The sequence below is a fragment of the Schistocerca piceifrons genome, chromosome 7 (genome assembly GCF_021461385.2).
Source record: "Schistocerca piceifrons isolate TAMUIC-IGC-003096 chromosome 7, iqSchPice1.1, whole genome shotgun sequence".
NCBI lineage: Eukaryota > Metazoa > Arthropoda > Insecta > Orthoptera > Acrididae > Schistocerca > Schistocerca piceifrons.
The window spans coordinates 153,995,022-154,014,393 of NC_060144.1; the positions used below are offsets into that span (position 1 = coordinate 153,995,022).

Sequence of the window (19,372 nt, forward strand, 5' to 3'; positions counted from 1 at the left end):
GAAAAAGAAATCGCATACAAGGCAAGACGCTAATAGCGACCAATTCTAGAGTACGTTAATATTGCTCCAGCGTTTGGAATCATTATCAAGTAGACGTGACAAGAGACACAGAACTAATTTAGAGACGTGCAGCCAGTGTCGTAACACGTCAGTGGAGCCTTTTTTTTTATTTATTTTATTTCAATCTATGTCTGCCCCTGCACTTTTCACCCTCTACAGCTCCCCATAGTACAATGGAGGTTATTCCTTGATGTCTTAACACATGTCCTATCACCCTGTCGTTTCCTCTAGTCAGTGTTTTCCAGGTATTGCTTTCTTCTCCGATTCTGTGCAGAAGCTTCTCACTCTTTTTATCTTATCAGGCTACCTAATTTTCAACATTTTTCTGTAGCATTACAACTCAAACGCTTCGATTCTCTTCTCTTTCGGTTTTCCCACGGTCTATAATTCACTACTGTACAATGCTTTTCTCCAAACGTACATTCTCAGAAATTTCTTCTTCGACTTAAGATCTGTGTTTGGTACCAGTAGATTTCTTTCGGCCAGGAATTCCTCTCTGACAGTGCTCATCTGCTTTTATATTCTGCCTGCTCCGTCCGTCGTTAGTTATTTTGCTTTCGAAGTAGCAGAATTTGTTAACTTCGCCTACTTCACGATCACGTTTTGATGTTAAGTTTCCCACTATTCTTATTTTTGCTACGTCTCAGTACCTTTGCCTTTTTCCGGTTAATTCACAACCCATATTCTTTACTCATTAGACTGTTCATTCTATTCAACGGATCCTGTAATTCTTTCTCATTTTCACTAAGGACAGCACTGTCATCAGCGAACCTTATCATCGATATCCTCTCACCCTGAATTTTAATTCCGTTCTTGAGCCTTTATTTTATTTCCATCCTTGCTTCTTCGACGTATAGACTGAACAGTAGGGGCGAAAGACTGAATCCCTGTCTTAAAGCTTTTAATCCGAGCACTTCGATCTTGGTCTTCTGGTCTTATTGGTACCCTTAGCTTACTCTACCTGTAGCTTACTCCTACTTTACTCAGGATTTCTAGTGTCTTGAAAAACATCACTCTGTCTAACGCTTTTTATAGGTCGACAAGCGTGTCTTGATTTCCCTTCAGTCTTTCTTCCATTATCAACAGCAAACTACCTTTGTGGTACATTTACCTTTCCTGAACCAAAACTAATCATCACCTAACTGATCCTCAGTTTTCTTCTCCATTCTTCTGTATATTAATTTTGTCATCATCTTTAATGGGTGAACTGCTAAGCTCATTGTGCGATGGTTTTCGCATTTATCTGCCATTGATATATTTGGAATTTTGTGGAAGATGTTTTTCAGAATGTCTGATGATGCATCTCCTGTCTCATAGGTTCTACGCTCCAATTTGAATAGAATTTCCGATGGAATGTTATCTATGCCTTCTGCCTTATTTGAGTCTTTTAGACTCTTTTTACATTCTGACTCTAATACTAAATCACCTAAATTATCCATATCGATTCCAAATTCTTCTTGTATCATATCAGACAGTTCCGTCCCCTCGTATAGGTCTTTAGTGTACTCTTTCCACATATGCTCTCTCTCTTCTGCGTTTAACAGTGGAGCTCCCATTACACTTCTAATGGTATCACGAGCCAGTACCAAGGTGTGACAGAAATGTTCGAGGAACGTAAAAGAGAATCCTTGGATGAAGTGCGGCACTGTTCTCACCAACCATGTATGCACGTCCGAAGGTACATTGTATGGTAATTCGGAATAGAACAGGCACTGCAATATCGTATTTATCTGCCGATACCGGGCAAGCGACTTTCAAGTAAAATGTCTCACTTGTACGGGAATATACACAATGAATGTACGAGTATAGTTTGTTGACGACATATGGAAGTTTCGATGTGTCTGCGAGCCATGCGCGGAGAGTCAAATGGCAGCCGGCGGCACGGTAGTACAGTGTGTTCGGTCAGAGGATTGGCTATCATCTGCAATTAAAAAAAAAAAGAACTGAGTGAACACATTAGCGAAGAACCTGAACGGGTGTCATCGTACGTCTGTCCTGAACAAATTCAACGAACAATATTGAACAAAATTCACTTACCTCATCGACAGTTGGAATGTTAACGCAAGTCAAATATGTAATTACTGTTACATTGTAAATCGAAATTCTCTGTACAGTCTTCTCCAGAAATATTTTTCATTGTTCCTGAAATATCGATAGGAACTAAATATGTATTATACATTAAGATGACAAGAGTCATGGGATAGTAATGTGCACTTATGCAGATGGCTGTAGTATAAAAGCGCAGTGCATTGGCGGATCTGTCTACGTGATAAATGCGAGGTTCCCAACACGATTATGGACGTGCGACGGAAATTAACTGACTCTGTGTGGTAGTTGGAGGTAGACACATGGGGCATTCCATTTTGGAAATCGTAAGGGAGTTCAATAATCCAGTATCCACAGTGTCAAGAATGTGCCGAGAATACAAAATTTTTGGCATTATCTCTCAACACGGACGATGCGGTTGGCGACATCCTTCACTTGATGATAGAGAGCAGCGGCTTTTGCGTAGGGTTGTCAGTGCTAAAAACAACTGCGTCAAAATCAACGTGGGACGAACGACAAACGTATCTGTTAGGACAGTCCGGCGAAATGAGGAGTTAATGGACTGTGGCAGTAGACGGCGGACGCGAATGTCTGCTAAGAGCACGACATGGAGGAGGAGATTAGTGTTTAACATCCCGTCAACAACGAGCTCATTAGAGACGGAGCACAAGGTCGGATTAGGAACGGTTGGAGGAAGAAAGCGGTCGTCTTCTTTCGAAGGAACCATCCCGACATTTGCGTTAGTCGATTTAGGGTAATCACAGATGACCTAAATCAGGATGGCCGGACACGTTTGAATCGTCCTCCCGAATAACAGCACAACATCGCCTGCAGTGCCTCTTCCGAAGATGGACCCTAGACAACTGGAAAACGATGCCCTGGTCAGATGAGTCCCGATGTCAGTTGGTAAGAGCTGATGGTAGGGTTCGAGTGTGGCGCAGACTCCACGAAGCCATGGACCTAAGATGTCAACAAGGCCCTGCGCAAGCTGGTGGTGGCTCCATAATGGTGTGGGCTGTGTTTACGTGGAAAGGCCGGCATCCTCTGCTCCAAGTGAACCGATCATTAAGGGGTCGTATTCGGCTACTTGGAGACCATTTGCTGCCTTTCATGGACTCCTTGTTCCCAAACAAAGACGGATTTTTTATGGATGACAATGCAGCATGTGACCAGGCAACAGTCGTTAGCGATTGATTTGAAGAACATGCTGCACAATTAGAGCGAATGATTTAGCCACCCAGAACGCCCGATATGAATCTCATAGGACATTTATGGGAAACAATCGAGAGGTCAGTTCCTGCACAAAATCCAGCTCCGGCAACACTTTCGCAATTGTGGACAGCTATAGAGGAGGAGTGGCTCAGTATTTCTACAGTGGACTTCCAACGACTTGTTGAATCCACGCCACGTCGTGTTACTGCACTACGCCGGGCAAAAGACGATCCGCCTAAATATTAGGAGGTATCTCATGGCTTTTGTCAACTCAATGTTATGTGTAATGTTCGTTCAAAGCAATTTTACAGATTATTAATGCATCGGCTTGGATGCCCAGGAATAGTACAGAGACGTTACGTTTTGCAGACATACCTCAGGATTCACGTTCTACAAATGTCCTCTGCACATATCCCCCTGTTTCTCAACCCACACGCCACTCAGAATTCTCATCAATAATAAGACATCCGTAGGTTCTGGTGTCTTGTCCGTAACGCTCTATAAAATTAAAACTTTTTTCTTTGTTCTTGATTTCCACCTCTCGAAACAGTTGTCCTAAAATTTATGCATGATGCTCAACGCTGCGTTTAGAAAGAGACCGAAACACTTTATGCTAGTATCACAGTAACGAGACACGATAGCGGAAAACATTTCTGGTCTCGTCCACTAGAGAAACGACACTCATTTTGCGCAAATAACAAAAGCGTGATTACACTTAGATTAATCTGATATTAAAAAACGGGCAGAGATCGATTCCTGGTAAAGAAATAAGTGTTATTTTTTTGTATAATTTAATGTGAGTGTAAATGCCGTGTGGCTAGGGCCTCCCGTCGGGTGAACCGGTCTCCTGGTGCAAGTCATTTGAGTTGACGCCGCTTCGGCGACTTGCGGATCTCCGACCCAGCCGGGAATCGAACCCGGGCCCGTTAGTACGATAGTCCGTCACGCTGACCACGCAGCTACCTGGGGAGGACATAATTTAATGACTCCTTCAAAAAACCCTGCAAGATATCAGTTTAGACGTACCAGTGAAGAATAATTTATTTGCTTCGCAAAATCCCCATTTGCACTGTAATAGCCTCCCCATTTAATGAGTATTATTCCTACAATGTAAATCATCAAGTTACGAAATGATATTGAATCAGGAAAATCCGGTGAATGGGGGGAGCAATTCAAAGCCCAGTTGATGCATTTTACACATTCTGCCTGCCACTGTGTTGTCCCGTAGAATCTTCTATGTTCGATAGTCTTGGCCCATTTCTGATCAACTTTTGTTTTAGACGAACCAATAACGATTCATAACAACGATGCGTTGAGGTTCTGCTTTTGTCCTAGTAACCAAACACATTTAAAACGTCGATATTTCGGAAAGCTGCGTGCATCATCTTTGTGCCCAACAAGACAGTTATTTGCAGAGCTCCCAGAAGTTGTGGTTGGAGCCAAGTGTGCGGCTATGAATAAAAGTTTCACTCAATGACACGGATATGATCACAATGTTGTTCAGAGTATATCGTTAAATTGTACTTCCATATACCGCTCTGACTTTTGACCGAAGCACAGTCTTTTCCATGATCACATTTGCGCGTATCGTGTAACGTACCTGATCACCTGAGACGTCTACGATTCAGCTGTCTTAGTCGTAGTTGGGTTCCTACCTCCTCTTACGATATCATGAACTGTTTCTAGTGTGGTGACCTTAACTACTCAAGATCGTACTCGCTTCAAGCTTTCTAATCGTGCAACAGCGTTTAAAATAATAAAACCAGATCTGAATAAATAATTTTAAATGTCAATAAAGAGTTCACATGTACAGTACGTTACGTAATTTGGTTTTGAAGAGCGCAGCGGTCGACTCCGTAAAACGGAAACTTTGATAACATTATGAAACGTGCGCTTCCCTATTTCATATACAATACATCAGACTAGGCATATCACATAGCTGCCAATTGACAGTTACACGTCGTATCTGTTCGGGTTATGTGCACTGATGGGGAGGTGTTCCTTCTTTCGCAGCTGGCCGGGTGAGTCACTGTAATAATAATTATATACTAATACCTTCAGCTGCTGACGCGCGTTGATATATATCAACAGGGACAGCTGAAAACGTGTGCCGCGACCGGGACTCGAACCCGGGAGCTCCTGCTTACATGGTAGATTCTCTATCCATCTGAGCCACCGAGTGCGCAGAGGATAGTGCGACTGCAGGAACTATGTCGCGCACGCCTCCCGCGAGGCCTACAGTCTCACCTTGTATGTAGAGCTCGGATAATATGTGTGCATCCGCACAGAAGAGGAAGGTCATGGCCGGTATTGCCAGAACTATATACTTATATGGATATGGTGTCTGTTCTTTCGGAACAGACACTCTTACGGGACTTGGTAAGAATGTTTTCCACGAGTAATGAGTGTGCTGGGGTGGGACACTACGAATGTAGTGTGTGGACATAGAAGGTGAGAATGTGGGTCTTGCGGGAAGCGTGCGTGAGATAGTCCCTGCAGTCGCGTTATCCTCTGTCCCCTCGGTGGCTCAGATGCATAGAGCGTCTGCCATATAAGCCGGAAATCCCGGGTTCGAGTCCTGGTCGGGGCACACATTTTCACCTGTCCCCGTTGATATATATCAAAGACCATCAGCGGCTGAAGGTATTAATATATAATTATAATTTGGTTCTAGACGGCTGCAGATCCATATAAGTATATAAGTCAGTTTAAAGTCGAAAGAAGGCGAGGGATTACTCCCTCCAACAGGGCTGTGTGCCTAGGAATATATTACAACTATCAAAGAAACCTTTGTCTTGTACAAAGATTTGCTTTACTGTTTTATCTTCTGATATAGGCAGTTATTTTATATTAAAAACTGCTTTAATAAATGAATTTGAAATAAGGTGGTGGTGGTGATAACACTAAAGAAAACGATATGGATCATGATGATAATGATGAAATGCGACACTGATGATGATGATATTGTTGGCGTTAAAGCTGATGATACTGACAGTTACTATGAATCATTACATTACATACTTGCTGAGTCTAAATGTTGTTGTCGCCTAGATATCCAGAATCTTTTTCAAGTTGTTTTCCTTATTATTATTATTATTATTATTATTAGAGTACAAAATTCAATTGCATTTTAATCTTTTTTATACTGGGCAACAGAATTGTAAAATATGTACGATTAGATGTTAGAAAACGTCTAACGTTCATCAAACTGAACAGATAACATGAATCCTTTTTAAAAAATAGAAATTATTCAGCACCTATCCATTATAGCGCCCATTTTATAGACCCCATTTGGTTATCTGTCGCAACAATATAACTACCCCTATTTGTCCACGGATTGCTCGGACAGTGCAATGTTGACGTGGTTTCTCCGTTACAGGCGCCACGGGCTTTTCTGTTTCAGATGGTGTGGAGGCCCACGAGATATGTTTGCGATACACGACTGACGTAGTGACTTCTTGTGCGCTGGGGATCAAAGGGGGCGCCCTCAGTGACCAAAAATCCGAAATGCTGGAGATGTTCAACTTGATTCTGGAGCCCAACACCAACAGCGCCATCAGATTCATGATAGCCTATGTCTGCCCTCGCTTGGCGTCTCTTCTCCGCCTAAGGTACGACTGCTCATTCAAACATGAAGTCATAAAAGTGTTAGTTCTGTTTATTGTTAGTACTAGTACCGGAAGTCTGTCCAAAGCAATACGTAAACTTTGAAATTGTTTTCCTTCTTGACCGTATTAAAAGTAGCACAGTGGTAAATACTTATTGTGGTACACTTTCATTATGCTTTTATCGTCGTAAAAAATGAATACATGACTTAACTCTGTTGACTGGAGTTCACATTATCCAGTAGAGGAGGCACCGAATTCAGCGTAAACATGAGTTGCTTATAGCGCCATGCTGTTTATGTCGGTAATATTTTTATTGAGGTAAAATTGAACTTCAGTTGACACTTCGACTCTTTTCCATATAAGGTAAGATCGGTATGTATCCTGGAAAAATGTAGGGACACGCGAGGCAATACTGACCCCACGAATTCTCTTAGAAGATAGCTTGAGAAAAGGCAAATCTATATTTATAGCGTTTGTGTAGACAAAGCTTTTGACAGTGTTGACTGTGATACTCTGAAATTCTGAAGGTGTCAGGGGTAAAATACATGGAGCAAAAGGCTATTTACAACTTGTGCAGAGACCAAACGGTAGTTATAAGAGTTAAGGAGCATGAAAAGGAAGCAGTGGTTGCGAAGGGAGTGAGACAGGGTTGTAGCCTATCCCAAATGCCATTCAATCTGTACGTTGAGAAAGCAGTATAGGAAATCAAAGAAAAATTCGGAGTAGAAAGAGAAGAAATAAAAACTTTAAGGTTTGCTCATGACATTGTAATTCTATATGTGAAATGGATACAAGTTTTCGCATGTAATGTTTCCCATACACGTGTCTGTGGGACATTCATAAGCAGGGACATACTTCACATGCTCGTACTGAGACTTTGCTCAACACTTCCGATAATTTCTTCCTGTTCTTGCAAAGTTTGTTGACGTGCACGCTCGGACGAAAAATCCCTACTTGGAAGCGAGGCTGTTGCCCGCAAAGTGATAAACACTTCGGTAAACGCCCTGCGGTCAGGTAATCGTCGGAAAGCGCCTGTGGTATTCCTCTCTCGCAGCGGTAGCACTACCGTCGCAGAAGCCATAAACATACACCATATCTGCGTATTCCTCATTACTGTAGACGTGTGGCATTGTTAGCAGCGCTTGTACGAACACAGTTAACACCATACACCACACATCTAACCGATCCGTCGCCGGTACATTACACAACACGGCTTACACGGCACAACTGCGCGAACAACTGGTTATTGTACTACGTACTGCGTACGTCACATGACCATAAAACGTGGTAGGTTGCATAGCGTAAACATGGCATGTACCCGTGCATTGTCTGCAAGTAAATGGCGTTACGGTACAATTGTATTGCGTATACGTTCACGTTGTGCACATCAATTTTGCATAATTAATGTTCATTTCAATACCCATACCTTCCTAACAAAGCATTTGAGGACCTATCTTCATATAACATTTTTTGTTCAGAATTACTTATTCTATCACTGTTTAAAATATTGCCTTTCCTCCCCAAACACCCTGTATACTCTTGAACCTTGCTACAGTATTATGTGCAGTTCTGTAAGCTGCTGTATTTGCTAAAATGAGAAAAAAGTCTGTTTTATTTATTAGGTCACGAGATGGCTAGATTGTTAACCGACACTAGTAATCAGTCCAAATAAAGAAGTTTGCAAGTGCGATGTTGACTCCATGGGTTTTTAGTCCCTAACATAAATAAACAATATACACCAGATTGTGTATCTGCTGGCTGACTATGTGAACAGACTTATTTAACGAAACAGCATCGTGGTCATTTTACACATCCAGCGTTATACTAGGGCGTTTGTGACAGGTGTGTGCCGGAAAAAGTGGACAAGTTCCTGCGCGGTGTGGTGTCTCAGACGGTGGCCCGCCGCCAGCACGAAGGTGTCTACCGCAACGACTACCTGCAGATGCTGGTGGAGCTCAAGACCAAGGGATACCTGGACGGCGCGGGGCAGGTGCTCGCCGACAAAACCTGTGAGTGTAAATCTTGGTCCTTACAATCTACAGCATTCCTGAGAAGCTTTTTATGCTGCACGTTTACATCTACATTTACATCTAAGTGATAACCCTGCAGTTCACAATTAAGTGCCAGGCGGAGGGTTCATCGATCCACCTTCGAGATATTTCTTTACATTTTTCACTCCTGAACAAAGTGCAGGAAAACAAGCACTTTCTGTACGAACAACTGTGATTGCTCTTATTTTATTATGATGATCATTACTTCTTATGTAGGTGGTCGCCATCAAAATATTTTCAAACTCCGAGAAGAAAGTCGCTGATTCAAGTTGGGCCGGCCGTGGTGGACGAGCGGTTCTAGGCGCTTCAGTCTGGAACCGCGCGACCGCTATGGTCGCAGGTTCGAATCCTTCGTCGGGCATGGATGTGTGTGATGTCCTTAGGTTAGTTAGGTTTAAGTAGTTCTAAGTTCTAGGGGACGCATTTGAACCAATTTTTTTGATTCAAATTGCATGAGAAGATAGGTACTACCGCAACGAAAAACGCCTTTGTTTTAATGATTGCCACTCCAGTTCGTGATTCATATCCGTGCCGCTCACTCCCCTGTACAAAACGAGCTGCCCTTCTTGAACTTTTTCGATGTCCTGTGTCGATCCTACCCGATGCGGATCCCACAACGCACAGCAACACTCCAGAAGAGGTCGTACAAGCGTTATGTAAGCAGTCTCTTTAATAGACCTGTTGCATTTTCTCAGTGTATTTTTAGTGTGCCTTACACAAAACGGTATTTATGTGATCGTTCCATCATAAGCTACCCGTAATTGCTATTCCTAAGTATGTAGTTGAATTCACAGCCTTTAGAGTTGTGTGATTTACCGTGTAACCGAAATTTAGCGGTTGACTTCACACTTTTCGTTATTTAGTGTCAATTGCCACTTTTCGCATCGTACAGATATTTTGTTCAAATCGTTTTGCAATCTGTTTTCATCATCTGATGACTTTGCAAGACGGTAAAAGCGTCAGCTACAAATAATTTAAGAGTGCTACTCAGATTGTCTCCTAAGTCGTTTGTGTGGATGGGAAACAGCAGAGGGCCTGTAACACTTTCTTGGGCAATGCCAGATATTACTTCTGTTTTACTCGATGACTTTCCGTCAGCCGCGCTGTCTTGGGCGCCTTCTCACGCTCCGTGCGGCTCCCCCCGTCGGAGGTTCGAGTCCTCCCTCGGGCACGGGTGTGTGTGTCGTCCTTAGCGTAAGTTAATTTAAGTTAGATTAAGTACTGTGTAGGCTTAGGGACTGATAAGACCTTACCACAAATTTCCAATTTCCACTTTCCGTCAATTACTACGATCTGTGACTCTTATGACAGGAATCTCGACTGAGACGATAGTCAATAAGTTCACAATTTGATTAGAAGTCCCGGGTGACGTACAGTGTCAAAAGCCTTCCGTAAATCTATAAGTACGGAATTAATTTGACATCTCCTGTCAGTAACACTTATTACTTGGTATGCATAAAGAGCTAGTTGCGTTTCACAAGAACGATATTTTCTGAATCAGTGTTGGCTGTCTGTCAATAAATCGTTTTATTCGAGAACACGTAATGTTCTAACACAGTATATGTGGCTCTAAGCACTAACATCTGAGGTCATCAGTTCCCTAGACTTAGAACTACTTAAACCGAACTAAGCTAATGGCATCACACACATCCAAGCCCGATGCAGGATTCGAACCTGCGACCGTAGCAGCAGCGCGATTCCGGACCGAAGCGCCTAGAATCGCTCGGCCACAGCGGCCGACTACAGTATATGTTCCAAAATCCTAGTGCAAATCGACTTTAGCGATATAGGTCTGCAATTCAGCGGATTACTTCTATTTTCTTTCTTGAGTGTTAGTGTGACTTGTGCGTAAGTGCTCACGTATGGTGAGTCTATCACGTTGTTCTGTCATATAATCTGCAACCTGTTGGCTAGGAAGAGTAAGGATGTTATCCTTTCTTCTGTCGTCATTTCTGTTCTACTATATTCAGTGATTTTTAACGATGGGTACGAACTGTGGAAGTCTATCACTAATAGGGTAATAAATAGAAAAAACATTGTGCATATGTCCAGCAGTATTTGGATTCTGCATTGGAAGCTCTCTCTTCACACAATACAGCACTATGGGTAGTAGTGCATTCCACTGGACTACATAATGCCTTTTGGCCTAGAGCAAGTGATCCAAGAGACACTCATGTCCAGCACACGCCACATCATGGGCTGCCGCGCTCGTTCGCATGGACCAGCCTACGTGCAATGGCACTACGAGTGATGTGAATACTTTGTCCAAGTTTCTGCACATGTTGTTTGGGCTGCGTTGGTTGTTGCATGGAACTGGACTGTCTTAACAATCTATCCATCATGGAAAAAAGTTGTCGAGGCACCTTGTGTGGAGTAAGGCTTTACCACCATAGTGGTTGACGAATCACAGTCCACAAATATCCTGCGTTAATATTACTATTATTCAAAGATAAATGAAGTTAAACAGAACTTTACGAACGTAGCCTTCTCTGTGTTGGTCGAAATGATGCTCAATGTCAGTGACTAAAGCGTATGTTTATCTCATCATCACAATGACCGTAACAGTCGAACTGACGCAGGGCACGGAGCACTGTGCTCGTGCCTGCAAGGCGCGGCGTACAAATGTCCCTCAGCTCATTTCAGTTTTGATCTTCCATGATGGTATCTCTATCCTCTCCCTTTCCCATCTAAAAAGAAAAACCTTCGCCCTACCGAACAGAGTGCTCCATCACTGAACACACAGACCACTAAAAACTAACCTGCGCTGCTTTCTTGACTAGCCTTTTCTATACTGCGACTGTGTGAAACAATGATTGTATGGCAGCACTGACAAACTTTACAAGCAAAACTTCTTCTCCAGGTAACTGTTGTGGAGTATTACTCTCGCTTATAACCGCTATCAGTTGCGAACACAAATTCTACAATAGCATTGTTTCTCCCACGGCGAGGTTGCCTCAATAAATACTACTTTTGTTCTTCGCAAGAAGGCCTTCGTTTCACCAAGGAGTGACTATATGTCTGACAGGAAGTGCAGGTGCACCTCACCATTGAAGAGTAATATGTTGTACCTAGAGGTGACCAATAATTCCTTCCGCATATCAAGGCAAAAAAATGGTTCAAATGGCTCTGAGCACTATGGGACTCAACTGCTGTGGTCATAAGTCCCCTAGAACTTAGAACTACTTAAACCTAACTAACCTAAGGACATCACACACATCCATGCCCGAGGCAGGATCCGAACCTGCGACCGTAGCGGTCGTGCGGTTCCAGACTGTAGCGCCTTTAACCGCTCGGCCACTCCGGCCGGCTATATCAAGGCAAACTGGTGCCGCTGGTTCGTTGCCAACATGTGCAGACATGCATCAGTGATGTGGTGCTTGATACCGTCTCTCGTAAATCAGTATCATCCGTAAACAGAATGAATTATAAGAGATCTAAGATGGTGGCAGGATGGTGAAAAACCCGTTGCCATAGTGGAAAGTACATTCGCAATGAATCCCTGCCCGTGTTTCAAGTGATACCGGTGTCTGACTTACTCCATAATGCTGGTCTATCTGTCTGATTATGGTACAGCTGTTGATCAGACATGCTCTTCCACATACGGCGTACGTACACTAAGCACGTGATTTCTATAATCACCATTTCCCACAAACGCACCTATCTCGCCCAAACACCAAAACAGTATTGCAAACTGTTTATGGCCCAGCTGTCGAGCAAAGGAAATAGGAGAACAGGATACGAGGATACATGTCAATGTTATAGTGAAGCCTTGTAACACCCCGTCACTTGCCATTAGCGTCTACACCTACATGACTACTCTGCAATTCACACTTAAGTGCTTGTCATAGGGTTCATCAGACGACATACAAACTATTACTCCACTGTTCCACTTTCGTTGCATAATCAGTACTCTGACGAGTTTGATACTGTCGTCTCCAACGATTTCCTTTCCTGTGCCAGTACCTTCATCTCAAAGCAGCATGTGCATCCATCTTCAATGCTTTGTTGGATTTATTCCAGTGCTTGTCTTCTCCTTCAACTGCTTCCCCTATCACTCCCTCTGCACCATGAATCTTATTCGTTGATTTCTTAACATGTGTCTTATCGTCGTATTACTTCCCGTTATTAGTGTTTTGCTTATACACCTTTATCTATCTGTTCTGCGGAGAACCTTCAGATTTATTACTGAACCACCTAATTTTCAGTATCCTTCTGTAAGACCACCCCCAGAGACTTCGACCCGCTTCATTTTGAGATTTCCTTCAATATGCAAAAGCATTTGATTTGTTTCCTGTTCGACTTATGGCTCCTCGTCTACCACACAGTCTATGGAGGAATCAGACAATAAAGAGACAACGGAGCGAGGCGATTGCAATAATAGGAAACAGTTAACCTCAGCGTGTCGTCCCATTGGAAGATAATGTATAGAGTGCTGAATAATATGAATATAACTGCCTGTGATTTGGAAATCACATAGTCCCAATCTTCATTAGATCTTACTTGTACTTTATCTTTTCAGCAGTCGCCTTCTGCAGTTTGATCCATTTTTTAGAATCACAAATGGTTCAAATGCTACTTAAACCTAACTAACCTAAGGACATTACACACATCCATGCCCGAGGCAGGATTCGAACCTGCGACCAGAGCGGTCGCGCGTTTCCAGACTGAAACGCCTAGAACCGCTCGGCCACAGCGGCCGGCTCAGAATCACACTACGTGTTAGTACATTCGTAGATACAGACTTTCAAACACTCCATTACATACAATTCTGGTGCTTCGATGAACTGTTTGGATGAGTATGTTATCCACTGTGATTTTACGTACAAATGGCCATTTTAGAACTAAAGGTCAATCCGGAAGCTTGCACAAGGCATTCATACATACAATTCATTGGTGCCATGTAAAATGCTCGCTTGAGAATGACATGAAAGTCGAATATGACCAATCACACTTACATGGTATGGCAATATTAACGACAGAAATTGAGACAACTGGAAGTATACAGTACTAGAAGTCAAAACGTATCATGGGCCTCCAAATGAACGTTTTGAGAGATAATTGGCTTCATTGTTTGGATGCTCTTCCTAGTTACAAAACTGGTAGCGTTGTCGAAAAGTTACTGCGTACTTTGGCAGAAGCACAGTTGCGTCATCCTCCAGGACTACTTTGGGATATTTCCTTTGAGCAACGTCAGGGCGTGTGGTACATTCATGATAGAGCATCAGAAAATTTTATTTCTACTGTGAGACAAAATAAAAAAGAACTGGACCAGCAAACTGTAAATCTTCATCAATAATTTTTAAATCACGCAAATGTGTTCGAAATAATTCGATACCAAATACGAGTACAGTACTGCATTCAGCTGTAAGATCGACACATTGAACACATCCTTTAATACGTATGTGTTGGGTACGACTTCGTACAGAGAGGTGCGGCAATTGTCGTTGTAGGAAAGCTGGACAGAAGCAGAAATGGTTAGCAAATACTGTAAGTTAACACAGCAAACAGAAGATTTACTTGTATTTCTCCAAGAATACGAAGACTCGTTACAACTAATGGATCAAGAAACAGCGTCCAGCTATCAATGGCAGCTAGGATGAGGCTCGCTATACTGAGCACAAACGATGGTGTCATAGCGCGAAGGCTCCACGTGCGAGTGGGGTGAGCATCTGGCGCCGGCAGTCCCACAGTGCGATGGCAAAGTGTGCTCGTAGTCCAGAGCGGCTGGAGCCACGCCTCAGTGGGTGTACACCACTGGGACCGCCAGATCCTGCGCGACTGCCGTCGCCGTCTCACGGAAACTTGCTATTTCGTTGCCAACTGTGAAATGCCTGTAGGGTGGTATTGATATGCGAGCGTACTGTAGTCGAAACATGTAACTCTAATATCGAAGCTTGAAAGAAATGTGGAAGAAAAAAACATCTAATTTGTCCAACCCATTCACTATCAAAGAGTTGGAAGACGCCATAAAAATAGTAAGACAGGCAGATCAGCCGGACCGGATGATACGCGTATGGAGCAGATTCGTCACTTTGGAAACCTTACCAAGCATTGGATTTTACAGCTCTTCAACAACTGCCTGGAACGATGCCAAATCTCTAAAATCTGGAGGAAGACTAAAGTTGTTGCTGTTCTGAAACCTGGAAAGCAGCCAATAGATGCAAAGAACTTCAGGCCAATATCACGTCTGTGCCATCTTTACAAGGTTTTCGAATGACTGTTATTTAACCGCATAACACTACTGGACGAACCTCTTCTCATCCTACAGTAAGATGGATTTAGCGCTGGAAAGAACTGCTATACACAGACCTTTAATCTGACACAGCACATGTTGTTGTTGTTGTGGTCTTCAGTCCAGAGACTGGTTTGATGCAGCTCTCCATGCTACTCTGTCCTGTGCAAGCTTTTTCATCTCCCAGTACCTACTGCAACCTACATCCTTCTCAATCTGCTTAGTGTATTCATCTCTTTGTCTCCCTCTACGATTTTTGCCCTCCACGCTGCCCTCCAGTACTAAATTGCTGAGCCCTTGATGCCTCAGAACATGTCCTACCAACCGATCCCTTCTACTAGTCAAGTTGTGCCACAAGCTCCTCTTCTCCCCAATTCTATTCAAACCTCCTCATTAGTTATGTGATCTACCCATCTAATCTTCAGCATTCTTCTGTAGCACCACATTTCGAAAGCTTCTATTCTCTTCTTCTCCAAACTAATTAACGTCCATGTTTCACTTCCGTACATGGCTACACTCCATACAAATACTTTCAGAAACGACTTCCTGACACTTAAATCTATACTCGATGTTAACAAATTTCTCTTCTTCAGAAACGCTTTCCTTGCCATTGCCAGTCTACATTTTATATCCTCTCTACCTCGACCATCATCAGTTATTTTGCTTCCCAAATAGCAAAACTCCTTTACTACTTTGTCTCATTTCCTAATCTAATTCCTTCAGCATCACCCGACTTAATTCGACTACATTCCATTATCCTCGTTTTGCTTTTGTTGATGTTCATCTTATACCCTCCTTTCAAGACACTGTCCATTCCGTTCAATTGCTCTTCCAAGTCCTCTGGTGCCTCTGACAGAATTACAATGTCATCGGCAAACCTCAAAGTTTTTATTTCTTCTCCATGGATTTTAATGCCTACCCCGGACTTTTCTTTTGTTTCCTTTACTGCTTGCTCAATATACAGACTGAATAGCATCGGAGAGAGGCTACAATCCTGTCTCACTCCCTTCCCAACCACTGCTTCCCTTTCATGTCCCTCGACTCTTATAACTGCCATCTGGTTTCTGTACAAATTGTAAATAGCCTTTCGCTCCCTGTATTTTACCCCTGCCACCTTCAGAATTTGAAAGAGAGTATTCCAGTCAACATTGTCAAAAACTTTCTCGAAGTCTACAAATGCTAGAAACGTAGGTGTGCCTTTTCTTAATCTAGCTTCTAAGATAAGTCGTAGGGTCAGTATTGCCTCACGTGTTCCAGTATTTCTACGGAATCCAAACTGATCTTCCCCGAGGTCGGCTTCTACCAGTTTCTCCATTCGTCTGTAAAGAATTCGCGTTAGTATTTTGCAGCTGTGACTTATTAAACTGATAGTTCGGTAATTTTTACATCTGTCAACACCTGCTTTCTTTGGGATTGGAATTATTATATTCTTCTTGAAGTCTGAGGGAATTTCGCCTGTGTCATACATCTTGCTCACCAGATGGTAGAATTTTGTCAGGACTGGCTCTCCCAAGGCTGTCAGTATTTCTAATGGAATTTTATCTACTCCCGGGGCCTTGTTTCGACTTAGGTCTTTCAGTGCTCTGTCAAACTCTTCACGCAGTATCATATCTCCCATTTCATCTTCATCTACCTCCTCTTCCATTTCCAGAATATTGTCCTCTAGTACATCGCCCCTGTATAGACCCTCTATATACTCCTTCCACCTTTCTGCTTTCCCTTCTTTGCTTAGAGCTGGGTTTCCATCTGAGCTCTTGATATTCATGCAAGTGGTTCTCTTTTCTCCAAAGGTCTCTTTAATTTTCCTGTAGGCAGTATCTATCTTACCCCTCGTGAAATAAGCCTCTACATCCTTACATTTGTCCTCTAGCCATCCCTGCTTAGCCATTTTGCACTTCCTGTCGATCTCATTTTTGAGACGTCTGTATTCCTTTTTGCCTGCTTCACTTACTGCATTTTTGTATTTTCCCCTTTCATCAATTAAATTCAGTATCTCTTCTGTTACCCAAGGATTTCTACTAGCCCTCGTCTTTTTACCTACTTGATCCTCTGCTGCCTTCACTACCTTATCCCTCAGAGCTACCCATTCTTCTTCTACTGTATTTCCTTTCCCCATTCCTGTCAATTGTTCCCTTATGCTCTTCTTGAAACTCTGTACAACCTCTGTTTCTTTCAGTTTATCCAGGTCCAATCACCTTAAATTCCCACCTTTTTGCAGTTTCTTCAGTTTTAATCTACAGTTCAAAACCAATAGATTGTGGTCAGAGTCCACATCTGCCCCTGGAAATGTCTTACAATTTAAAATCTAGTTCCTAAATCTCTGTCTTACCGTTATATAATCTATCTGAAACCGTCTAGTATCTCCAGGGTTCTTCCACGTATACAACCTTCTTTCATGATTCTTGAACCAAGTGTTAGCTATGATTAAGTCATGCTCTGTGCAAAATTCTACCAGGCGGCTTCCTCTTTCATTTCTTAGCCCCATTCCATATTCACCTACTACTTTTCCTTCTCTTCCTTTTCCTACTGTCGAATTCCAGTCACCAATGACTATTAAATTTTCGTCACTCTTCACTATCTGAATAATTTCTTTTATCTCATCATACATTTCATCAATTTCTTCGTCATCTGCAGAGCTAGTTGGCATATAAACTTGTACAACTGAAGTAGGCGTGGGCTTCGTGCCTATCTTGGCCACAATAATGCGTTAACTATGCTGTTTGTAGTAGCTTACCCGCACTCCTATTTTTTTATTCATTATTAAACCTACTCCTGCATTAGCCCTAATTGATTTTGCATTTATAACCCTGCATTCGCCTGACCAAAAGTCTTGTTCCTCCTGCCACCGAACTTCACTAATTCCCACTATATCTAACTTTAACCTATCCATTTCCCTTTTTAAATTTTCTAACCTACCTGTCCGATTACGGGATCTGACATTCCACGCTCCGATCCGTAGAAGGCCAGTTTTCTTTCTCCTGATAACGACGTCCTCTTGAGTAGTCCCCGCCAAGAGATACGAATGGGGGACTATTTTACCTCCGGAATATTTTACGCAAGAGGACGCCTTCATCATTTAATCATACAGTAAAGCTGCATACCCTCGGGAAACATTACGGCTCTGGCTTCCCCTTGCTTTCAGCCGTTCGCGGTACCACAACAGCAAGGCAGGTTTAATTAGTGTTACAGTGCCAGATCAGTCAATCATCCAGACCGTTGCCCCTGCAACTACTGAAAAAGCTGCTGCCCCTCTTCGGGAACCACAGGTTTGTCTGGCCTCTCAACAGATACCCCTCCGTTGTGGTTTCACCTACGGTACGGCTATCCGTATCGTTGAGGCACGCAAGCCTCCCCACCAACGGCAAGGTCCATGGTTCATGGGGGGGGGGGGGGGGGGGCAGCACGTAGAAGTGTCACTGGAGTGGTCTTTGTCGTTCTCTTTTCAGCGGATGACACTGTACAACATCAAATCATCCTAACGAAGATTTACTACCTTACCATGGACTTCAGGCTTACGCAAATCATTGCCACGCTGTTGCAGAATCGACGTTTCTTTGTAGAATTTCAAGGCAGGCGGATAGATGGAGAATACAAAAGAATGAGCTCCCGCAAGGCAGTGTCTCAGCACCAAAGCTGTTTAATATCTACACCAATGACCAGCCACTTCCTCTCCACACAAGAAGCAGACGACCTGGAATTGGAAACTCAGGGTATGACGAAAATCTCACTGCTGCTCTGAAGATTCTCTGAGAATATTACGAGGGAAACCATCTGAAGCCAAACCCATCAAAAACTAAAACATGTGCTTTTCATCTGAAGAACAGAGAAGCTTCCCGGCAGCTGCATGTGAACTGGAATGGAAAGGAGTTGGAACACTACAGTGCTCCAGTTTACCTTGGTGTTATCCTTTGACCGCTCCCTGACCTTTAAGGCACACTACACGAACCTTAAAGCCAAGGTTCCATCGCGAAATTGCCTACTGCGCAAGGTGACTTGTTCCAGATGGGGTGCCTTCCCCCAGACAGTAAGAACAACTCCCCTGGAACTCTGCTACTGCACTGCCACTCCAGTGTGGTACAATTCTGCACATGCAAAAAGAGTGGACCCCGCCCTGAATGAAACCTGCAGGCCGATCACAGGCTGTCTCAAGCCAATGCCAATAC

The 19,372-nt window shown here is 43.1% G+C and overlaps 1 protein-coding gene across 1 annotated transcript in view; it reads left to right on the forward strand.

Moving 5' to 3' along the window:
* Positions 1-19,372, forward strand: part of LOC124804933 (probable cytochrome P450 6a20) — a 118,026-nt gene that overhangs the window by 69,747 nt on the left and 28,907 nt on the right. The window contains exons 5-6 of the mRNA XM_047265311.1: positions 6,722-6,929; positions 8,769-8,935. Coding sequence (XP_047121267.1) covers positions 6,722-6,929; positions 8,769-8,935 — 375 coding nt within the window. The remainder of the gene's footprint in view (positions 1-6,721; positions 6,930-8,768; positions 8,936-19,372) is intronic.